General features: G+C 48.0%; 1 protein-coding gene across 4 annotated transcripts in view; it reads right to left on the bottom strand.

The window, feature by feature from the left end:
• Positions 1-22,656, bottom strand: part of Baalc (BAALC binder of MAP3K1 and KLF4) — a 75,840-nt gene extending 53,184 nt beyond the window's left edge. The window contains exons 1-3 of one of the 4 annotated variants that reach the window (XR_004946762.1): positions 22,290-22,656; positions 18,413-19,063; positions 16,785-18,313 (exon numbers count right to left, since the gene is read on the bottom strand). Coding sequence is in view for 2 of the 4 variants with exons in the window: in XM_036207860.1 (XP_036063753.1) it covers positions 22,290-22,449 (160 nt within the window). In the remaining 2 variants the exon portion in view is untranslated. Of the gene's footprint in view, positions 1-16,784; positions 18,314-18,412; positions 19,064-22,289 lie in introns of those variants that run through there. The other 3 variants (XR_004946761.1, XM_036207860.1, XM_036207859.1) reach the window with 3 other exon arrangements.
• Positions 22,657-22,931: the final 275 nt, after the last annotated feature.

Raw genomic sequence — 22,931 nt, 5'->3', positions numbered from 1 at the left:
AACTCTGACTGAGGCACGAGGGGCTTGATTCCTCAGACCTGCAGGGGGAACCTGACAGCCACAAGCTTCAAATGAAAATGATTTCCTTTCTTATTCCTTGAAGTTCTTGATTGTTCATTAGTTTATTTTCAGATGGGGTCTCGGGTAGCCCAGGCTGTCCTCAGACTTGCTAGGCAGCTAAGAAAGACTTCGAATGTCTTTGTAGTGTGTGTGCATGTGTGTGCAGGTGGGCACGCTTATGTACGGAGGCCATAAATTGACTCTACCATCACTCTCCACCTTATCTTTTTGAGACAGGGTCTCACTGGCCCCAGAGCTCAGCGACTGGCTCGACTGGCTAGCCAGCAAGTTCCAGGTCCACCTGCCCCTATGTTCACTAGGCTAGGGTTACATGTGTGCAGCCACACCCGGGTACCAGAGGTCCAAACACAGGTTGACTGTTTACATGGCAGACACTTTACCGCCTGAGTCATCTGCCCAGTCCCATCTAGAACTCCTCATCCTCCTCCCTCTACCTCCTAACTTCTAGGATTATAGACTCACACCACCATGCCTCTTTTTATTCAGTGCTAAGACTTGAACCCTGAGCATACTACACAAGCACTCTACCAACTGAGCACCTGTAAGCGTTGCACCTACTAAGTTACACTCTTAACTTGTAGCTTTTCTGTCCCTTTACTCCCCATATGTGTGTCACCAACTTAGCAGGTGGGGAAAAAAAAGGAGCTTGCTAAGGAGCAGGGGCATCCTTGGCTGCCTTGGCAATGGGAGAGCCAGCCTGGTAGTAGTTATGAATTCTTCTGTTTGTTTGTTTTTGTTTTGTTTTGGTTTTTGAGACAGGGTTTCTCTGTGTAGCCTTACTGCCTGTCCTGGAACTTGCTCTGTAGACCAGGCTGGCCTCAGACTCACAGAATCTGCCTGGCTCTGCCTCCCGAGTGCTGGGATTAAAGGTGTGCACCACCACCGCCTGGCTTAGTTATGAATTCTTAACGCTGACAACGCATGTGCCACAGTCCCGCCAGTGGCAGTGGCTCCTCTGAGGACAACATCATTTGCTTTCAGATACTGATGGAAGCAGCAGCCTACTTCACAGGACGGCAAAGGGAAGGAAGGGCTTCTGGCAAAGCCACGCAGCCACCCACGGTGCAGCCATGCAGAAGGTAAGAGGTGGATGACAAAAGCAGGTGCAGGCCTTGGGAAAGGGATCTCCATTTCCTCAGGCTCCCATAAGAGACAGACGATGAGCACCACACAACTTCTGTCCCCAAGAAATTCTGCTTGCTGTGGACACAGAGCTAACCACACAGCAAGACAGTGACTGAGAGAAACGAATAAAATAGGGTATGAGGAAGAGATTTGATCCTCACAGGGGAGCCCTAGGAAGCCGTGCAGAAAGGGCGGCTTGGGACACTTGTACAGTACAATGAGCACAGTGAAGGAAAGATGTCTGATGGGAAGAAGCTGCCAGACTCAAGAGATGGGGGGGGGGGGGGAGCAGCGGGGAAGGGGCTGCCAGGAGTTAGTAGACACAGAAGGCTATTAGACAGGACAGTCTGAAAGAAATCCAGTCCATAAAAATGCATAGTTAGCTTGGGACATAGCTCAGTGGCGGGTTGCTACGTTAGCCAAGCATGGGAAGACCCTGCATTTGGCCTCCAAGACTAAAAACAGTAACAACAACAAAACAAAATCAGACAAAAAATAAGGCAGGGGCTGGAGAGATGGCTCAGAGGTTAGGAGCACCGGTTGCCCTTCCAGAGGTCCTGAGTTCAATTCCAGCAACCACATGGTGGCTCACAACCATCTGCAATGAGATCTGGTGTCCTCTTCTGGCCTGCAGGCAGAACACTGTCTACATAATAAATAAACAAACAAACAGACAGACAGACAGACAGACAGATAGATAGATAGATAGATATTTTTTTAAAAGACACATATACACACAATTAGAAAATCCATCGTGTTCTATGTTTGCCCATGAAGTTATCTCAAACAACACAGCAAGGCCTGGGACTTAGTGACATGATTCAGTGAGAGAGCATTTGCCTGGTATATACAAGGCCTGGGGTTTGATTCCCAGCATTTCAAGAAAAAAATAAACTGTCTATTCAGACAGGCATGTCCCATGCTGGTGCTGCACTTTGTCAACATGTATTGAGTGCCTTATAGACTGTCTACGGCATCATCAGTGCAGGAGTCAGGGTCGGGGCTGAATCAGGTGGGCGGTCACTGGTCTTGGGACGTTGGACTTGCGGCAGCTGGCAGGCCATAGTCAGAGGTACATTGACAAGAGGAGGAAACCCACGAGCTGACGAGGCAGGAAGGCCAGGGGGACGGCCTGAAGAGTCCTAGAAACCAGGGTAGGGTTTGCAGGAACAGGAAGGAGGACAGGACAGGGGGACCTCCCAGGCCAGAGGTCTAGTGAAGCTGAGAGAAGAAGCCGGGGAGGAAGTGGGAGGAAGAAACTGGCCCATGACGTCGCTACAAGCTGTGGAAGGGTCGGTGGAAATGAATGCAGGATCTCTATAGGGTCACGGGTACAACTGTGAGCAGAGTCGGCAGAGTGGAAAGAACAGCAGTCTCACGGCACAGCTATCCACCCAGAGAGTCTGCCTACACACACACACACACACACACACACACACACTGAGAAAGGGAGTTGGGACAGATACGTTAACCCTAAAGAAACATGCTCCTCCACAGTCATAAAGTCCAGTGTTTCTGCCCTGTCTTACCAGTGTTAATATCCTGCCCCACCCCTTGGTTCCACCCTGCGTCCTGACGCAGAAGCCTCTAGGAACGACTCTGCCCCTTTCTTCTCTCTCTTCCGCTTCATTCCCACTGCGGGGGTGGGGGGTGGTGGTGGTGGAGGGTGCATCCCTCAAACCCCCCTTCCCTCTCTCTCTTTCTCTCTTTTCTCCTTTCCTATCGTCTCTCTGTCTCTTTTATAATAAACCACTTCCACGTGGATGCAGCCTCTGGGTTGTGAATGTCCACCTGCCACCATGTCACTGGCCAGCCCACAGGCTGCATCTGCCCAGCATGTTAGCATGCTTCCCTGCACACTCGGGATACCCTCGCGTATACACACACTCGTAATAATTCATAACAACTAGAGAAACAATGACAGGCCAATAGAGAGAGAAAAGTTGACGGTCCCTTCCGGAGCTCAAAGCCCATTTCATCAAGGAGTTGCTGTCACGTGTACTCATCCCGGGTCACTACAGGCCAGGCAGCTCTACCTTGCTAGCTGGGACACATCCTGGCAGCCTTGGGCTGTAGTGCTATAAGCAGCCTGCATATGCCAGACACCATATGGAGAGATGCTGGCACGCTGTGCCATCTGAGAGCAGAGCTCCGGCGATTCTATTCACCAAATGACCTGAATGGTGTTCTGCTTTTCAAAATGCCTCGGTCATCCTCAAAGGGTGACTATTTGCAACCAACAGATACAGTCAAAGAACGAACCTGAAAGCAAGGCCGCACTTCACCAAGGGGAGGACAATTTGCACATAATCGTGTGGAAAGACAGCAGCCACTCCAGGAGAGGCACACAACACTGACTGAGCTGCCCTGTCTGCTAAAATGACAAAACCCTCCAGCTTTGAGGATACAGTGCTCTGTGGGAGGCTATGGGGAAACAACAGGGCATTCTCATTCACTGCCCTCAGGGAAGCAAAACAGCACAAGCTCTGTGGAGAGAAATTCCTCTTCCTCTCCTGGCCTCTGTGAGCTTTACACTCGTGTGGCACACACACACACACACACACACACACACACACACACACACACACCAATGCACATATACACATAAATACAATTGATTAAAACAATAAATAAAAATGTAGAGAGCCTTTATCCTTAACATGTATTTATGATGAAGTTGCATGGCTCCTAGAATTTGCTCCAAAGGCATCCAATTGGTGAAGGCCAGTGGAAGAAGCAGAGAGGAGGCCAGATGTGTGCTGTATTCATGGTCCGTGCTGAGTGATGGGCACAGAGAGATCCAGATTCACACGGCCATATACAATATGCATAGTCTTGAAATGTGTTCATATAGTTTAGACTTTTGTAACTTCTTAAACGTGCTCGAAGTGCTATATAAAATGCATTAGGCTGTGATGAAAGAGTCCCAGAATTACTTTGAGCAACTATACCCAGATAATGTGTTGCTCAATTGAAATTCAACATCTCTGGGGTGTGTGTGTGTGTGTGTGTGTACATGTTATGTCACTTTCTCAAACAACTTTTTGTTACATTTCCTGGGGCATTGCACATGACTTTAGATTTGGAACTTTGGGATTTGGGAAACCCAGAATAGTCTGTGTCTGGATTTTTAAGTTATATTCAAAACAGAAAAATACAGGTCTAAAGAGCACTGGTATACATGGGACTTTCAGTTAACACAGTCAGCAGCTTCTATTGAAATAATGTCTTCTGTAGGACATTCACTGGTTAGTTCCTGAAGCCTTACATAATGGCTGGCAAGCCCCTCCCCTTCTCTGCAAAGGAACACCTGATTCACATAGCAAACACCAGAACAGAGCCCCCATTCATCAGCCACCCAGACTCAGAACCAACCAGACGTGGAGCGATTTCCTAAAAATGTTCCTGTGGTCATCACTGACAGTTAAGGAGAGGTGAGCACGGCTCAGAAGGACACAGAGGGATGGTTATGCTTCACACCAGAAGAAACAACACTCCACACTCAAGGCCAGCTAGAAAAAGAGTGCAGGTCACAGCAGCTCCCCTGGGCTCTCAGTCAACTGAGGCCTGAACTAAAGGAGCAGAAAGGCACACCATTCCCAGGAATCCAAGCGAGGGAGGGCTCGGCTCCTTGTGAAGCAGAAAGGTGATAAAAATTAATCTTTGTGCTACCCCCAAGATTACCTGACTGTGGGTGATATGACGTGATGCCTCTCAAGTCAGGAGCATAATATGAATAATAGTCTCTAATCTACATTCCTTAGCATCCTAGTGTCTTTAGAAGTTGATTAGCAGCCTTTAAAAACTTCCTTCTATCACAAATGTTGGTGCACATATTAATCCCAGTACTTGGGAGGCAGAAGCAAGTGAATTTCTGTGAATTTGGAGGCCAGCCTGGTCTACATAGAGAGTTCTAAACCAGAACTACATATAGAGACACTTTCTTAAGAGCAGAAAAGGAAAGAAAAGCTTCCTTTAAAGTGAGGAATAAGTTTATCCCATTGACTCCTTGGTTGGTGCATTTGGTATTTGCAAAGGTATGTAGATACGTCTGAGGGCTGAGACTAGAGACAGCAGAACCCACACCCTTTTCTACAACTCTGGCCTTGAAGGCAGTGAGTCTGAAATCTACTAACGCCAAAGATCTACCTAGGACATGAGTAGATGCCAGATTGGGACAGGTGGGATGGTGCAGTGGGTATGGAAGCCCATGGTTGAGTTAAAAAAGGAAAGAGCTCACTCCCACAAGTTGTCCTCTGACCTCTGCCCCCACAAACACTCATAAACAAATGCTGAAGAAATAAAAGTTAATTTAAAAATGAAAAATAGGGCTGGAAGGTGGCTCAGACACTAAGAATACTTGCTGCTTAGTCATAAGAACCAGGGTTTGGATCCCAGTATCCATGCTGGACCATTTGCAAACATCTGTAGCTCTGGAGCCATGGGATCCAACATTCTCCTCTGGCCTCTGCAGACACCTGCACATGCTGTGTTCATACACACATAGATACAGATGTGGGGAGAAGGAGGGAGGAGAGAAAAGGAAAATAAGTAACATTTTAAAATAAAGAAGAAAGAAGGCATTGGAGCACAGCCAGGCTTGTTCCTGAATTGTCTGTGGCTGAGCTGGTACTGAGAACTGAGAAGCCGAGAAACGGCAAAAGAAATCATGTGGTCCCTAAAGGCCAGAACGTTCACTATCTCGCCTTTACAGACATTTGCTGATCTTGACCTACAGTAGCCACTGGTCTCCATGAGTTCACAGCCGGCAGCATCAGCATCCATAAGGAGCTTGTGATTGAGCTGTGGGGGCAGGGAGGGAAGGTCCTTGGGGCATAGGCAGCGGGATGAAGAACCTAACAGCCTTCTGGTCAAGTTGAGTGGGGAGAAGCTGCTGGGAAGCTACTGGATGACAAGGTGAGCGAGAGAGCCTTCAGAGGCAGCCTGGCATCTGCCTTCACAGTTTGTGGGCAACGGGAAGTCATAATACTCTGAGAATAACATAACAGCCATCCCAGCTGTGTCAAAGTGAGACAGGCCTGGCTTCTGAACCACACCCACTTCTTACAACCTGCATGCATTTAGACCGGCAACATCGCCTCTCCTACCTGTAAGACGGAGATAGCTAGATTAAATAATAACTGTGGGACGCTTGGCACTGGAGAGGCCCCCAGTGAACGTAAACAATGCTCAGGAGACATGTGTGCGTGTATACTCATCCCTTATCAACCCCACCAGCGAGTCTGAGCCTGGCCGCTACATCCTGACTGTCTGGAAAGTGGTTCTAGAGAAAATAACTGAACGTGGCCTTGGCTTTAAACATGTCTGTTGTTTACTGAGGTCCTTAAACCTGCATCCCTCCTCTTAGGGGAGTGTGCATTGGCCACCGCAGCTGCTTTGTAAGCAATGCCGTGCCCTGTTGTTATGGCAACCAGTTTTCCTAACAGCCCTGCTATTTTCTACAAACCTTCTGGTTTCTGCATGTGCTAAAGCCCACAAGCAGGGAATTTTTATTTTTTATTCTTTTAACTTCCACAGGGAATGCAGTCAGCTCTTAAAATTTCAACTGGCTGTCTGAAGCTTCCCTGACAGAAGCCCCCAGGCTGAGCTTGGATGTCAGCTTGCACAAGAAACCTGCACAAACCAGGCACAGGTGCTTACCTTTCAGCCTGGGGCTTGGGAGGCAGAAGTGGGCGTATCTCTGAGTCTGAGACTAGATTGGTCTACAGAGTGAGTTCAGCCATGGAGAGACCTGTCTTAGAGAGACAGAGAAAGGGAGGGGGGGCTCACTTCATAAATGCTCCCTCTTGTGAAGCTGGTACCCTAGTCTCTGGACCATATTAAATTTGCAGGAAACTGAAGCAAAAAGAAACACAACACAGAATTCCATGTCACAGGACCATCCTACAAGATTTAAGGTTAGAAGAGCATTGCCTTATTTTTAAATTATTTCCAGGGGCAGGGATGTAGCCCAATGGTACATGGCTTGCCTACTATGTAAAAGGCCTTGGATTTAAACCCTGAAACCTAACAAAAAGAAGAAAGAAAGAAAGAAAGAGGAAGAGAAATAAAATTAATTAGTTATGTATTTCAGCATTAACACATGTATCTCAGACTCAGGTTTGCTATGTAGCAGAGGATAGCCTTGAACTTCTGATCTTCCTGTCTTTACCTCCAGAATAGCAGGATTATAGGTATGTCACCACTTCTGGTTTTATGAGGTGCTTGGGTTCAAACCTAGGACATTGTCCATGCTAGGAAAGCACTCTCCCATCTAAGCTGTGTCTCCCTCATATTGTTTTAACCCATGAAAATAGCTTTAAATGCTATTACAGCAAAATGTTAATCCTAACAGCTACGTCACCTTAGTTCCTGGGGATGGTCTGTCTCTCTCTCGTCGATTCTTCTTTCCTCTCTTGCCCTTGCTAATTGTGCCTTCTCTCTGACCACACCCTCAGGATGAGAACTGCAGCCATCTTGCTAGCCCTTGTTCCTTTCTCCTCTGCTGGAAGAGCCGTGCGGCTTTGCCGATGGCACGTTCTCACCTGGAAGTGTTGAACTTCCCACACTTCTCCTGCTAGGAATACCTGATACAGTTCTGGCCATAACCTAAGCAACGCCCACTCAGTGCCGGGAAAGACCCGGTTATTTTCCATCTAAAGGGGACACTCGGGAAGAATGCTCCTTTCTACTCTTCCCTCACTTCCCATGAAAATAAGACAGTGTAGGGGCTGGAAAGGTGGCTCAGTGGTTAAGAACACTTACTGCTCTGGCAAAGGACAAAAATTTGCTGCCCAACACCCATGTCGGGTGGCTCACAACAACCTGTAACTCTAGCTCTGCCTTGAACCTTTGTCTCCGGCCTCTGAGGGTGCCTGGACTCATGTGCACATACCCACATGAAGACCCACACATATACATAAGACTTAAAATAAATTTTAAAAATAAATAAAATAAGACAATGTGGCACCTTGCAGTCATGAGATGGAATCCAGGCACTAAGGATGGCAGAGCAGGAAATTCCCAAAAAGACTTCCTCTGTGGACCCTCTACTTACTAAATTATCATGAGACCAGACACAATTTGTAACTGGTACAAGGAGTGACAAGGGTTTCCTTCATTCAATAAATATCCACTCGGCTGAGCACTGTGCTAAGTGCTTGGGTTCCAACAAGTGAGTCAGTGAGGCCCTTGACCTCATGGGACCAGGAAACACTGAGACAATGAACAATGTTAGAAAGGACCAGCCAGTCACTGGGGAAAGCTGGTTTCCCTGAGGAGAGGACAGCTGAAGAAAGGGTGGGTTCACGCTTGTGAAGGGCGGGGTGTGGTCAGAGGCAGCCCATCCTAACTAGTGTCAAAGCCTGCTAATGAGAACAGGCTCCGTGTCCAAAGAACAAGAGCCGCAGAGCTGGGTCACTCTAAGTGACTGTGGGATAAACAGTACTGAGAGGCAGGCGGGAATGAGTCAGGCAAGGAATTCTTATTCTACAGAGAGGAGAAAAGAAGGGCCGGAGAGATGGCTCAGTGTTAAGAACATCGGCTACTCATCCAGAGGACCCAGGTTCAATTCCCAGCACCCACATAGAGGCGCACAACCATTTGTAACCTCATTTGCAGGGGATCTGATGCCCTCCTCTGACCTCCATAGGTATTGCATACATGTTGTGTACAGACATGCAGGCAAAACACTCATGCACAGAAATTAAAAACAAAGGGAAGAAATAAGATAGAGAGAAAGAGAAGGAAGCTATTAAAAAATACTGGCACCGGGCAGTGGTGGCGCACGCCTTTAATCCCAGCACTCGGGAGGCAGAGGCAGGCGGATCTCTGTGAGTTCGAGGCCAGCCTGGTCTACAGAGTGAGATCCAGGAAAGGTGCAAAGCTACACAGAGAAACCCTGTCTCAAAAAACCAACCCCCCCCCCAAAAAAAGGCCCAGAATAATAGCGCTTGATGTGCATTTGAAAGACTGTTCCCTCTGGTAGTCTCTGTGACTGCATACCTATAATTCCAGTACTTAGGAAGGATGCGGAGAGGTCAAGGATAATCTGGACTCTGGTCTACACAGTGGGAACCTAACTCAAAGAGGGAAGGGGAGGGGTGGGGAGGTAGATTATTGTTCTCCCTGTGACATGGAACTAAATGTCAAGAGTCACAGTGGGAGCAGGTTTTGCAGAGGTCACATGGTTGATGACGATGTGATCTTTGAGGGCCAATGGGGTACAGAGGAGACCTTCACATAAATAGAGCTGCAGACAGGGTCTCCCCATGCGCTGTTACAGCAAGGAACAGCCTTGCCTGTGAAATTAGTATCCTCTCCTCTACTCAGACTGGAGGAGAGGATGGCTAAACTGTTTTTCAACTCTGAAATAAAGATCGCATGGTAGGTGTGGTAAACAAAGACCCTCACTTCAGAATAAGAGTACTGGAGACTCAGTATCAAAAGTGAGACATTTATTTTCAGTTCTACAGAATCTGGGGGTGGGGGGTGGGGGTTGTCTCGAGAGTGGTCAGTTAGTTTCTAGTTAGTAAGTAGAGTTAGTTTCACCCACTCATCTAGCACAGTCCCCATCCCAAATCCCCACCCTCTGGGGGCTCAAGACGCCCCCCTCTTCCTGACACATGGGTTCACTCAGGTAGCAAACTGTAACTTTTTTGTCTTCTCGAGACAATGTTTTTTTGTGTAGTCCTGGCTGTCCCGGACTCACTCTGTAGTCCAGGCTGGCCTCGAACTCAGAGATCGGCCTGCCTCTGCCTCCCGAGTGCTGGGATCAAAGGCGTGCGCCACCACTCTTGGCTGGCTCATCTGTAACTTTTCAACATGAAATAAAATGAAAAGTCCCCAGGCAAGCAGTGCCAGCCGCTTAGCCAAGGAACACAGGGGTCTAGTGCCTCCTGCTTATCTGTGACCAGCTCTAAATGCACCTCGTACTGAAAACGGACCATAATGACTTACTTCTTACATAGGGGACAGGAGACAGGACCAGAGAGTCCACAGCAAGCATTTGATCTCTTTTGGTGTTCAGAGAAGAAGAAAACAGCAGTGAAGCCGTAAGATGGGGACCATCCTCATAGGGAATTAATAGACAGCGTCACTCATCTCGTTCTCTAGTGGGGCGCAGCTCTGACACAGGGGTACAGGGCGCAGAGGAGAAGGAGAACAAGACTGGGTACGGTAAGCCCAAACAAGCCTGAGAAGGCGAAGTGAAGAGGTCCTGGGCGATAGGCTATGTGGTCCATGCTGAGACTCTGAGTATCCTTGTGACTGTGTTAATTCTTCAGGGACTCCCATCCCATTAAAGAACTGAAGCCCAGGGTGGCTGAGACCTGTATGTGAGGTTCAAGGTCACATGGCTAACACCTGTAGTTAAATTCCGTTTCCTTAGCTACATAACTGTGGGGTCTTCCAGCAAAGCAGCAAGGAAGGTGCTGGGTGAGGAAGGAGAGGTGTGAGGGCTCAGGGTCATGCATGGTACACAGAGGTGCTGGCTTGGTAGCAGAGGGAGGAAGTGCGGGATGCTTAAACAGAAAGACATCATCTGTATGTCTGTGTGGTCCCCTGGGTGTGGCTGCATCAAAGCACAGGGCAATGGTTTGGAGAAGATCAGTGAGTTCTAGGGTGGATCCCAAGCCACCGGCATCTGGCTAACAGCACTGACTCAGCTTAGCTTAACTGCCCACTAAAACGCTGATGCAGACATCAAGAAAAACCAAAACGCACAGACAGCATCACCATGAAGGAAGGCTAACTGGACCCAGAGTCTGGGGGACTTTGCACCATTTGTACAGCAGATGGGGCTTCCAGCTTTGCTTCCTTACACAAAAGCCTCATGACCAGACATGGCATTCCACACCTGCCCTATGGAACCCAGAGAACCAGAGCTGGAAATGGATGGAGTTGTATGAGACAGAATAGAGAATGACCAACGTGCCTGACCTCATGGGTATTTGAGACTCAGACATGGAGCTGGTGCCTCCAACTATACTCCACTCCCACAAAGAGGCTGTGCATGATAGTTTTATGTCAACTTGACAAAAGCTAAAGTCATCCTAGAGGAGGGAACCACAAAAAAGAAAATACCTTCACAATGTCAGGCTGTAGGCAAGCCTATAGAGCATGTTCTTAATTAGTGATTGATGGGGGAGGGCCCAGCCCTGTTAAAGTTAAGACTTTTCTTTTTATTTAGACAAAAAGGGGAAATGTTGTAGAATATTACTTTAACTATGTAAAGATGTCTTACATTTATTTATGTTGTGGAATGTTATTTTGACTATGTAAAGATGTGTTACATTTATTTATGTTGTGAAATATTACTTTAACTGCGTAAGGTGTATTACATTTGTTTATGCTACATTTGTTTAACAATGTAAAGATTTGTTACATTGTTTCACCTTGCCTGCCTAAGGCACCTGATTGGTCTAACAAAAAGCTGAACAACCCATAGCTAGGCAGCAGAGGGACAGGAGGGGCTGGCAGGCAGAGAGAATAAGGAGGAGGAGCAATCTAGGTTTAAGAGAGAAAAAGGGAGAAAGAGAGACACCCAGAGCCAGGCAGCCACCAACCAGTGAGCCAAACATGAAGGAAAGCAGGACATACAGAATAAAAGAGAGAGAAAAAGCCCCCAGGCAAAATGTAGATGAAGAAAAACAGGTTAATATAAGTTATAAGAGCTAGTGGGACAAGCATAAATTAAGGCCAAGCATGCTAACTAATAATAAGTCTCTGTGTCATAATTTGGGAGCTGGTGGTCCAAGAAAGCTGATCGGTGGGTGCCATCTCTGGCCTGGTGGTCCTGGGTTCTATAGGAAAGCAGGCTGAGCAAGCCATGGGAGCAATACAGTAAACAGCATTCCTCCATGGCCTCAGCATCAGGAAGCAGGTTCCTGCCCTGCTTGAGTTCCTGTCCTGATGCCCTTCAATGATGAACAGTGATATGGAAGTGTAAGACAAATAAATCCTTTCCTCTCCAAGTTACTTTTGGTCATGGTGCTTCATCACAGCAGTAGAAACCCTAACTGAGACAGAGGGCTATCATGCTCCTATATCACAGACTATGCCTCCCAGAAAACAGCAGGGGAAAATGTAAGACAGCATGCCCTCCCTCCACTGTAGAGCATGCAATGGCTATATACAAAGGATGTATTTATTATAAGGTATATTTGCCCTGCATATAATTTGCCCACATTCAACTACCTTTGCTTCATATTGAAAGGAAAAGAAGGAAGAAAAGTCCTTTCACTCATGCAGGGCTTGCCTCCCTTGATTCCTCCTATAAAACTATACTCTCACTCCCAACAGTTTCACACACTTTGTGTGTGTGTGTGTGTGTGTGTGTGTGTGTGTGTGTGTGTGTTTATGCCTTTAGAGACCAGAGATGTTGGAGACCCCTGGAACTGGAGATACAGTTTGTGAGCAGCCTGATATTGGGGCTAGCTGTCTAAATGGGACCTGTGGAGGTGATGCACCATGCTCCACTCTCAACATCTAAAGCCATCTCTCCAGCCCCCACTCTCTAAGTTTTTACAGGGAATTTAAGTTTCATTTGAAATCAGAAAACTGTGTTTTTCTTCCCAGAGACATTCTTCTTTAACGGGACCTGGCAATTTCCCAAGCAACCTTGCAATGCTGCTCCCTAGAGATGGACACACATGGGCCACCAAAGCACAGGAAAGGCCATGTTCACTGCCACAGGACTCCAGGAAGCCAGCCCTTAGTCACGGAAATGCTGGTAGGAGGCACCCACAAAGGGATTCATAGCATAAAAAACAAAACACCGAGCAGATGGGGGAGAGGAGGGCTTGAAATTCCTCCTGAGAAGTCGAAGTCACGGCAGTGTAGATGTTGCCCAGGGTTTAGAAAAAAGAGAGCTGGGTTCCCATAAGGCTGTCCTGCCTTCCAGCTATGTGACCTTGCTCAATCTGTTAACCTCACCTAACCTCAGCTTCTTCCTCCTGAAAACAGCAACCCAGATCTAAAAAGCAGAGAGATAGACGTGATCTTGGGAGGAAACAGAAGGGAACACACTGGGAATCCTCCTACTGTGTCCAGCGTCCAGTGTCTGTGCTCACGTATTAGTAGGAGTTTACTAATGTTATTGTAACAAAGTACCACAAACTGCTCAAAGATCAGAAATCCATTGTCTCAGCTCTGGAGACATTCAAAAGCTCTGGGCAAGACACAGAAAGGCACTTGGCAGATTCAGCCAAGAACAACCAAATTTACTAATGAATTGCTCAGATACTGGAGGAAGGAATCCTGAAAGAGGTTGCTGAAGGGGTCCAAGCATGAGGAACTTCTGAGAACAGAAGAAGCCAGGTAAAGACCCTTGATGGTAAAGAGAAAGCTACCCTATCTGCCCCCTATCCACCAGGCCCTACAAGTCAGGAGGCGAGTTGGAATGCTGTTGTACCCAACAATGGAATCACTTCAACGTACAGCTGGTCAAGTCAGGATTATTTTACCTAGTGGCCAACTTGTATTGTCTAGGGGGTCCTGCTCAAGTTTGCTTTTGAATGGCAGCAGGGGAAACCTCAGACACAGCAAACAGAATCAGCCAGTAAACCAAGGCTTTTTAAGGTCGAGGAAACATGCTATGGAACAATCTTTTTGTACACTGTGAATATTTGTTGCTCTCATTGGCTTAATAAAGGGCTAAATGGCCAATATCTTGGCAGGGAGAAGTGAGGTGGGGCTAGCAGACAAAAGAAGAATAGTGGGGGGGGAGGGCTGTTGAAGTTAAAATCTTCCTTTTGAATAGAAAGGAAGGGGGGAATGATGGGTGACATCGTTCTGTATGCTGTGAATATGTATTGCTCTGATTTGTTGATAAATAAAGTTATTTGGCCAATGGTGAGGCAGAATAAGGTTAGGTGGGACATTCTAGCTACAGAGAGAGAAAGGAGAAAGACAAAGCAGGGAGATACTGCCAGCCACTGCCATGAGAAGCAAGATGTACAGGTATTGGTAAGCCATGAGCCACATGGCAAAGTATAGATTTGTAGAAATGGGTTAATTTAAGATGTAAGAGCTAGCTAGCAAAAGGCCTGCCATGGCCATAGTTTAAAAATAATACAAGCCTTTGTGTGTTGACTTGGGTCTGATCGGCTGCAGGACTGGGTAAGACACAGGAATTTTATGTGTCTGTGGGACTTTGGTGCCGGATGAGCACAGAAAACATCCAGCTACAGAGGGCAGGGTCACCAGCCAGATGCAGAGAAAGCAGGAGATGAACATGCTGTGCTGAACAAAGGTACTGCCATGTGGCAGAGCACAGATAAGAAATATGGGTTAATTTCACTTGTAAGAGCTAGTTAGTAACAAGCCTAAGCTATTGGCCAATAATTTATAATTAATAAGTCTCTGTGACAATTATTGGGGAGCTGGCTGTCCTGACAAAAAAACCCTACAGAAACACACAGCAAGGCACACAGAAAAAAAGACCCTCTGCTTTACAGAAGGTGGACTCAGGAAACTGAAGCCCTGTCTTCTTGAGGGCTGAGTTTTTTTTAAAGGTCTTGAGGAGGGGTCTTCCTCTCCCAACTGGGTTGGTCAGTTTAAACAAAGATAAGGACACTCATAGGTCCACAAGTTTGAGGTACGCACGTTCTGGTCTGGCCTTGAACTTGTTGGACAGGTCCACAGGCAGGGGTGTTATGGGGGTACTTAAAGAGAAAAACTCCCAAGATGCCTACATATGTCAAATGGAGTCCTTATTAACTGCCAGCAGGCCTGTCAAGCAGATTAGTGGAAAGCAGCCTCAACCTCCAGTCAGTTGAATTTTCAAGGGCAAAACCCACAATTGTAATATAGACAGAAAGGCAGCTCTGGACATCTGCAGCAGGCAAGCATTGTTTACAGAAGCAGAGAGATAGTAGTTCAGTGGTCCAGCAATTACTTTAGCTCAGGGACACATTGTATAGGAATTTATGGTTGGTTCAGAGACGAGTTTTACCCAAGATAATTTTACTACTTCAAGTTTTCTTAGGAATGCTTTCATGAGATGGTATAATTATAGTTTAGTAGCCCACTAAAGGGGAACCCCACTGGTTGTGGGGGAAGAAGCCTGCCAAGCCTTTGTTTTAAGCTACCAGGGTTTTATCTCAAGAGGGTAAGGAAGAAGCTAGCCATTTTGGAAGTTCACCATTTTTACTATCTAGTTGAGACCCCATCTATCTGCTTATTGAGAACTCTGTCAGCTCCTCAGTCCCTCAAAAGGGCTGGACAATGTCATGTAGCCATGCTGACACTGGACTGTCAGAGCAGGAACGACCATGAGAACTTGGGACTTCCTAGAAATGTATTGCTTGGGTTTGTTATCACTTGTTTCTTGTACCATTTACAAAACAAACAAATCCCTTATAATTAAAAGGGACTTGCCAGCAAACCTGAGATCAATCCTGTAAACTCACAGAAAGGGGGAATGTAGTGGGTAGCTGTTCCAGCTTTGACTTGGAAGTACTACCCCCAGTGAGGCTTCCGGTAACTGTCACACCTACCTATGACTGGCCCTTGAGGTGAGGCTGAGACAGGAGCCCTTAAGACCCAGATGTGCTGGCGCTCTTGGTTCCTGTTGATCCTGGATGCTGGATGGTAGACCAAGCGGAGTTCTCCAGAGAACCCAGTTGGACTGCACCTCACCTCTCCTGGATCCTGTAACCAACCCCTTTACTAGCTGTAAGTTACCCCCCAAAATAAACCTTCTTTTTAACTATGTGGAGTTGCCTTAATAAATAGGGGAAGGAGGGATCAGATTTCACAAAGTTGTTGTCTGACATCCACAGGGTACTGTGGCATGCATGCCCATACACATCATGTATGCACTCACGCACACAACATTAAGAAAAATAAAAGCTTTCTGTTTAGCAAAAAGAAATATTTTCTTACTATGCAACCAATAGTAAGCAAGAACCTAAAATGATGCGTAGACGAAGTGATGAGAAATAACATCTTATCTGGGGTCTACGGGGAAAGGGAACATGTAAAATTTTTAGATTATCCATCCAGGAGAGCTCCCTCACCAGCCTAGCTCAGCCAGGCATTCCTTACCTAACCTAACCAGCACCCTTGAAGGTGGAAGATGTGAGTTAATCATTAGTTTAAAACAGAAGCACCAGTTTTAACGGGCATCTAGAAGGGGCTGGGGCTGGGATGGGAGGTTTCATGCACAGGAAGACCTAGGTTGGGGTTCTCCCCAGGACTGTCTATCTCAGGACATCTCAGGCTGCCTTCCTCCACCTTTCCTGCTTGGCAGGAGCCATAGGAACACCTGCTTCTTTGGATCTTCTATGATCTGTGTGCACAGTAACTCCCAGGCAGAACGGAATGCTTAGACCTTGAATTTCCCCTGCAGCATGGACCACGCTGACCTGGTTGACGTTTCTGGGTCGGTCTCTCATTTATTATCTACTTCTTGAAATAAAGAAACATGACTTACTCATCTCTGTGCTGAATGTCCACTGAACAGACAGAAGAACAATCTTCCATCTTCAGTCTATAAACATGGGGAAACGAAGGCCTAGAATGTTCTCTTGATAGCATCATCAAAGTGAACAAAGGTCAACAGACTTAAACAGTCATTTGGAAACCACTAAGATGAATTTTTACAATAAATGCAAACATCCAAAATGGGGGTTACTTAACACAGTTGTGTTAGTGCAGATTCACAGGGTTGGGAGGGAGTCACTCATTTGATGTTTATTGAGTGTCATCTATATTCCAGTTACTGTCCCAAGTCTACAGCAGAGGAAACACAATATTCCTGATGCCACAGAACTTCAGTTTAATTAGAAAGAAAAAGCTAAGGGTTTTAACTAATCATGAGCTTCCTGTGAGTCACCAAGGTAATGTGCCACAAGAGCAGGCAAACTCTCACCCATTTTCCTGTGCCAGGAGAGGTGCATTCAGAGGCCACTTCATTATATCCCTCGTGCTGTCCAAGGCAGCTAAGCAAACATCAAGAGCTCTGACCCAAGGTTGCTCGTGTCAAGGAAAGACTGGGATGGGGTGAGCAGCGCTTTTAGAGAGTCAAGCCCCAAGAGTCAAAAAGGTGATTGCAGTCTCGCACGTCTGACCTGGGAGAGCTATAGCAGAAGACCAACAGCATCTTCCAGGACTGAGAGAGCTGTTTATGCAAGACATGACCCCACAGGGCTGGGGTTTGTCAGGTGGAAATCACAGGAAGCAGGAAGAGTCTCAGAGGAAGGTGCTCTGCAGAGGCGGAAGCTTCCTACACTAAGGGGGATAAGACAGAGGAATGGCGCCATTGGACATCAGCCTGTATCATCAAGAAATTAGGCTAGACTTTGCATCCCATTAACTGCAAAACCAAGAACTCTAAACCAACCCCATTGACTGGGGTTGTTGAAGAATGTGGGTTTGCCATCAGAGAAAGCTGGATCCCAGTTCTGGGATAGAGAAGGTGCTCATGACACTCTCAGCCTCTCTCCCTGGCTTGTAACCACAGGAGGCAATGGTTCCTATCTCATCCTTGTTGAACAATTTAAGTGGGGTGATTTACATTAAATGTCAAGAACAGTGCCTGACCCAGAAGCCATCAGTAAATGGTAGCTAATAATAATACTAAATATCTTATCTGGCTTCTAGCTTATTAAGGTAAATCATTTGCCCAAACTCTCCAAAGTGCCATATACTAGCAAAATTATTTAAAACTATAAAGAACTACTTGAGGTAACTTTGGAGCATTTTACTCTCTAAATAGATTAGAAATTTTTATGGGAGACATTTGAAATTTTAAGGAGAGACTGGCAATGAAGAAATGGGACTGAGAGGATATCGGTGTGTGGAACAGCTGTACTGGGGGGGGTCATGACAACCTCAGACTCGCTCTCCTCGGAGAGTCCCCCTCCCACAGTGGAAATAACACAAAACAATCCAGCAAACTGGTTTTATGAGAATCAATCCATGCCAGACCGAGTCTATTTCCTTCTGCAATAGGTTTGGAAATCCGGGCAGGTGAAGAACAGCAGCTGCTCTGGTTCAGCTAGATCTTCAATCCCAACCTGCCGAGAGTGGGATCTAAAAACTCACTTGCATTCCGCTGGCTTCTGGAAACCTCCCAAAATAGGAAGCAGAGCCCCAGGGTCCGCTGTAAGTGAGAGGAATGGGGGACAGGCAAGAGACTCAGTTGTGGAACTGGCACAAAAATAAGCCTCCCACCACCCACAGTGAAATGTGGATCTCTTACACAAATCTGAGGGAACACTTGTCATGTGACACGCCCTCAGTCTAGAAGACAGGTAAAAGCTGAGCTTCTAAGGCTGCTGCACTGAAATGGAGCATCTCAGCAGACACGGTTGTGGAATTGTGATGTGGGGAGCCTATGGAATCTTTAGGCTGGTCCACAAATTTCTATGAAGTAGGTTAAGGTTAGGGGAGAGACTTTTTTTAGCAGAAGCTGTGGGATCAGAAAGATGCCAGACTCAGGTCGGGGGTGTCCAGTTGCAAAGACTACAAGGAAAGGAGTAAAAAGAAAATGTAGGACTAGCTGAGGTAACTGAAGGGCACAATAGATGGAGTGCCTGCTCCTTAGGGAAATCCTTTATCAGTTGATGCTCAGCCTTCTAGAGAATCCATGGAACCAAACTTGTGTCACCTATGCCCTAAGCATGGAAGACAGAGAAGAGGAGTTGGTCCTACGGTTGAGGTTACCAAGAGAAAGGCAGTTCCCATTTGACACTAAGGAAGAGGGACCAGGGCCCCAGGAAGAAGGGAGTCGTCTTGAGTTCTCAGAAAACTGGAGGCACGTGGTTGAAGAAGTTTCCAGATGGGGACAATTGATCTGAGAGTCCATGTGCCCTGGACAGATGACCTCCAGGGCCTTCTTCAGCTCTAATTCCTAGAACAAAAGCATCTTGGTTATTTTGCAACATGCAGTCCTAAATCCAGCTCTTCCATTTGGCTGCCTCCCTCAGAAAAGGATTGTTATAGACAGAGACTGGCATTCTGGTTCCCTACAGGGTACGGGCACCTATGGGTCAAGGGGTTGGGTTCATTAGAAAAGCTCCCACAGGAGACACAATGTGGGGGTCTGGGAGGAACAATAGAGTGGGGAATCCTGGCTAATGGCCCAGGGTGGCAGAAACTCAGTAGATCTGTAACTTTCTTAGATGACCCAAGCTGACTAGAGATGATTGTTTCCAGGATGCAAAACCACAGCAAACAAGCCCCTCTTCAGTCCCCACCCAATACCAGTGCACTCCATAAAACGAGGTTTACATAACCTCTGACCTAATATTTGCCCTGCCTACAAGATAAGCTTGGACAAAGGTGGTGTGGAAATCCTGGGAATGGCCGAACAATGACTGTTCCAGCTTGAGATCCATATGATGAGCGGGAACTCACCCCTGGCCTAGCCTGGAGGGCCAGGACCCAGAGAATGGACAGCCCAAAGACCTAGATAGAACCAAACATGACTGGCAAAAAAAAGGAACAAAGTCAGTGAAATGATTCTTAACGATATTCTGCTGTACTCATAGGCTGGTTCCTAGCCCAACTGTCAGAGAGGCTTCACCCAGCAACTGATGAAAACAGATGCTGAGACCCACAGCCAAACATTAGACGGGCCTCTGGAAATCCTGTGGGAGAGGGGGAGGAAGGATTATAGGAGCCAAAGGGGTCAAGGACATCACAAGAAAACCCACAGAATCAACTAACCTGGGCTCATAGGGGCTCACGGAGACCAAACTGCCAACTAGGAAGTCTGTATGGGACTGACCTAGGCCCTCTGCATATGTTAGTTGTGTAGCTTGGTCTTCTTGTGGGGCTCCTAACAGTGGCAGCAGGGGCTGTCTCTGACTCTGTTCCCTGCATTTGGGACCCTTTCCTTCTACTGGGTTGCCTTGTCCAGCCTTAATAAAAGAGGAGTGTCTAGTCTTACTGCAAATTGCTATACCATGGCTAGCTGATATACATGGGGAAGGCTTCACATTTCTGAAAAGAAAGGAGGAGGCGTGGAAGAGGGGAGGTTGGGGGAAGAGACCAGAAGCTTTGGAGGGAGGGGAAACCGTGATCAGGCTGGGAAAAATAATTAATAATAATAATAATAATAATAATAATAATAATAATGGAGTACAGCCTAATGATACCTTGTCTGAAGTCCTGGGGTCCTAAACAAAGATCTAGCCAAGCAATGGCCCGTATTCCAACCATGGGAACCGAGTCAGCAACGTGGGCTGTTTAAACTGCTCTGTGTATTGTAATTCTGTATGCAGAGGTAGAGAACTAATACATATATGCAGTTCAGCTCTGCTCATGCAAACCCTGCTCATTCTTGATCTTCAGAAGTATTCCTCCACGCTGAGACTGACTGACATTTCTAGGGAATTAAAATGCTGCTGTCCATCTGAGACACTGTCCCTGGACTGGACATGAGGCCTTCCTCTGAATGATACTGTCTTCAGAACCTTGTAAGGCTGTCCCTATTCAGAAAGTTTTCATCAATGAGTGGGCCTGTCTCAGGCATCACCTGTGGCAGGAACCAGATTTCATGATATATAGACTGAAAATAATAAGTGTTGGGAAAGACTTGAGGAACGTGCATGTTCCGTAACATAACAACTTTGATACCCATACATGCACACACGCACACACGTGTACACCGAGTGCCACCAAAACAGCTGTTCTTTGAAGCTGCACTTTGTTCTTTGCAACTGAATCTTTCCAACCGTATCTCCTTGCAGAGCCTCCCTGGCCTTGGACCCTCCAGAGAAGTATGACACTTTCTCAGAAAACGCTGTCACAGCTGACATTTACAAAACCTTCAGAAGCTCCTGTCATCCTCCTGCTGACACTGAACTCAGCCAGCATGCCATTTGGGAAACTGCTGGACACAGCAGCAGCAAATAGTGACCATCATGGTCCCTGGGAGTCCAACAGTTTTAAGATAAATCCAGTGTTACCAGTTTCCCCAGGCAAGCCAGGGGAGGCTTGTGCCTATCTTCCAACTACAGGGGAGGGGTGTGGGGAGGGGGAGGGCCTGGAGAAGGAAGCTCAGGAGCTCAAGGCCAGTCTGGACAAAAAAATAAAAGGAGGGCTGGGGATTTAGCTCAGTGGTAGAGTGCCTGCCTAGCAAGTGCAAGGCCCTGGGTTCGGTCCTCAGCTCCGAAAAAAAAAATAAGCAAATAAAAGGAGCAAGTGTTGGTGTCAAGGGTGGGGATATCTATTTCCAAGATTAAAGTAAAGCCAGCACAATGGGGTCAGGCAACAGGACTTAAAAACCCAAATATTGAGCTATGTAACAAGTGGAGAGGTTTTATTGTGTTTCCTTGTGATGTCACCAACACATTTAGGGTCAAAGGTCAGTCTACCTCAACAGCAGCTGCCTGTGTTTGTAAGTGTGTGCTTTAACTCAAATCCTGACACTTGCGACTAGACCAGGAACTTGCTTCACATAAAGCATTCCAGCATCTTGGGATAAGGAGAGAAATCCTTCACTGTGACATAACTGCTTGGAAAGTGGGCTGGAGAGCAGCATTGGTGGTGGGCAGGCAGGAATTGCGCCCTAGCTAGGTTAGGAATTTGAAGCCCTGCAGTGGGGCTCATTCCCAACAGGAGGGAGGAGGGAGGAGACAAGAAGGCTCCACCCAGACGATTCTGCTCAAGAGTCCAAAGATGCGAGGGCCAGATGGCCCAGTAGATGGAGAAACACCCAGTTGAGTACACGGGTGGCCAGAAGGGAAGCTGGACCACGCTGGGTAAAGGCCCACTAGCTCGCGTGGGAAACGAGAGGTGGGCTGAGGGCTAGGCTTGGGGGTGAAGCGGGTCGTCCTCCCACCCACCCCACCCACCCACGCCCGGGCCAATGCATATGCACTGACTGGCTGAGGCCAAGGAGTGCTGGGTCGCAGGAATGTAGAGGGTGAGCTCTGGGAAAGCTCTTCTCCTTGGCCTGGCTCCCTGGGGCTTGAGTGTGCCAGCTGGTCAGCCGGCAGGTCCGACTCTGTCCCTCTGTCTCGGTCACCCCACCCGCCAGCACGCCGTGGGGCGCCCGGCTGCCCCGGGCTCTCCTGCAGCGCCAGCTCGTTGCGGGCAGCCGGGCCTCGCGCGGCGCGGGGCTCACTCACCCGCGTGCAGGCCGCCCGCCTCGGGGCCGCTGTCGGCGGCGGCGACGCTGGGCAGCGCGTCCGAGTCGGTGTAGGTGAGCCAGGTGGACTCGGTCTCCCGGGTCCAGCTCTCGTAGTAGCGGGGCTCGATGGCATCCGCCCGGCTCCCGCCGCAGCCCATCCTCCCGTGGTGCGGGCGCGCCCGGCGGCCGCTCTGCTTGCGGCTGCGGCTGCGGCTCAGCCCGGGCGACGCAGCTCCGGCCCGCGAGGAGGCGCCCGCAGCGGCAGCGGCAGCGACATCGGTCCCCTAACCGCCAGAGCTGCTGCCAGCGCCGGGCTCCCCGGGCGCCCGCCGCCCCTCTTCTCCGCCCCCAAGGCCCTCCTCCTCTCCACTCTCCTTCCCCAGCTCCTCTCCCACCGCCCCGCTGCAAACCCCTCCTTCAGTGCTCTGGAAGAGGCCGTGCTAAGCCGTAGCAGACAGGTGGTGGGAAGAGGGGAAGGGATCCCTCTTCCGTCTTCAGGCGACCTCCTAGACTCCTAGCCAGCCAGCCATCATCTGTCCACCCCTGCACCCACCCGCTGATCCAGTCATCCATCTACCCATCCATCCTTCTATCAAACCATCTCGTTCTGGGTAGCTCTGACGCTCACAGAACGCCACCC

The sequence above is a fragment of the Onychomys torridus genome, chromosome 16 (assembly GCF_903995425.1).
Source record: "Onychomys torridus chromosome 16, mOncTor1.1, whole genome shotgun sequence".
Classification (NCBI taxonomy): Eukaryota; Metazoa; Chordata; class Mammalia; order Rodentia; family Cricetidae; genus Onychomys; species Onychomys torridus.
Note: the sequence above shows the minus strand (reverse complement) of the source record. Positions and strands in the feature narration are given on the sequence as shown.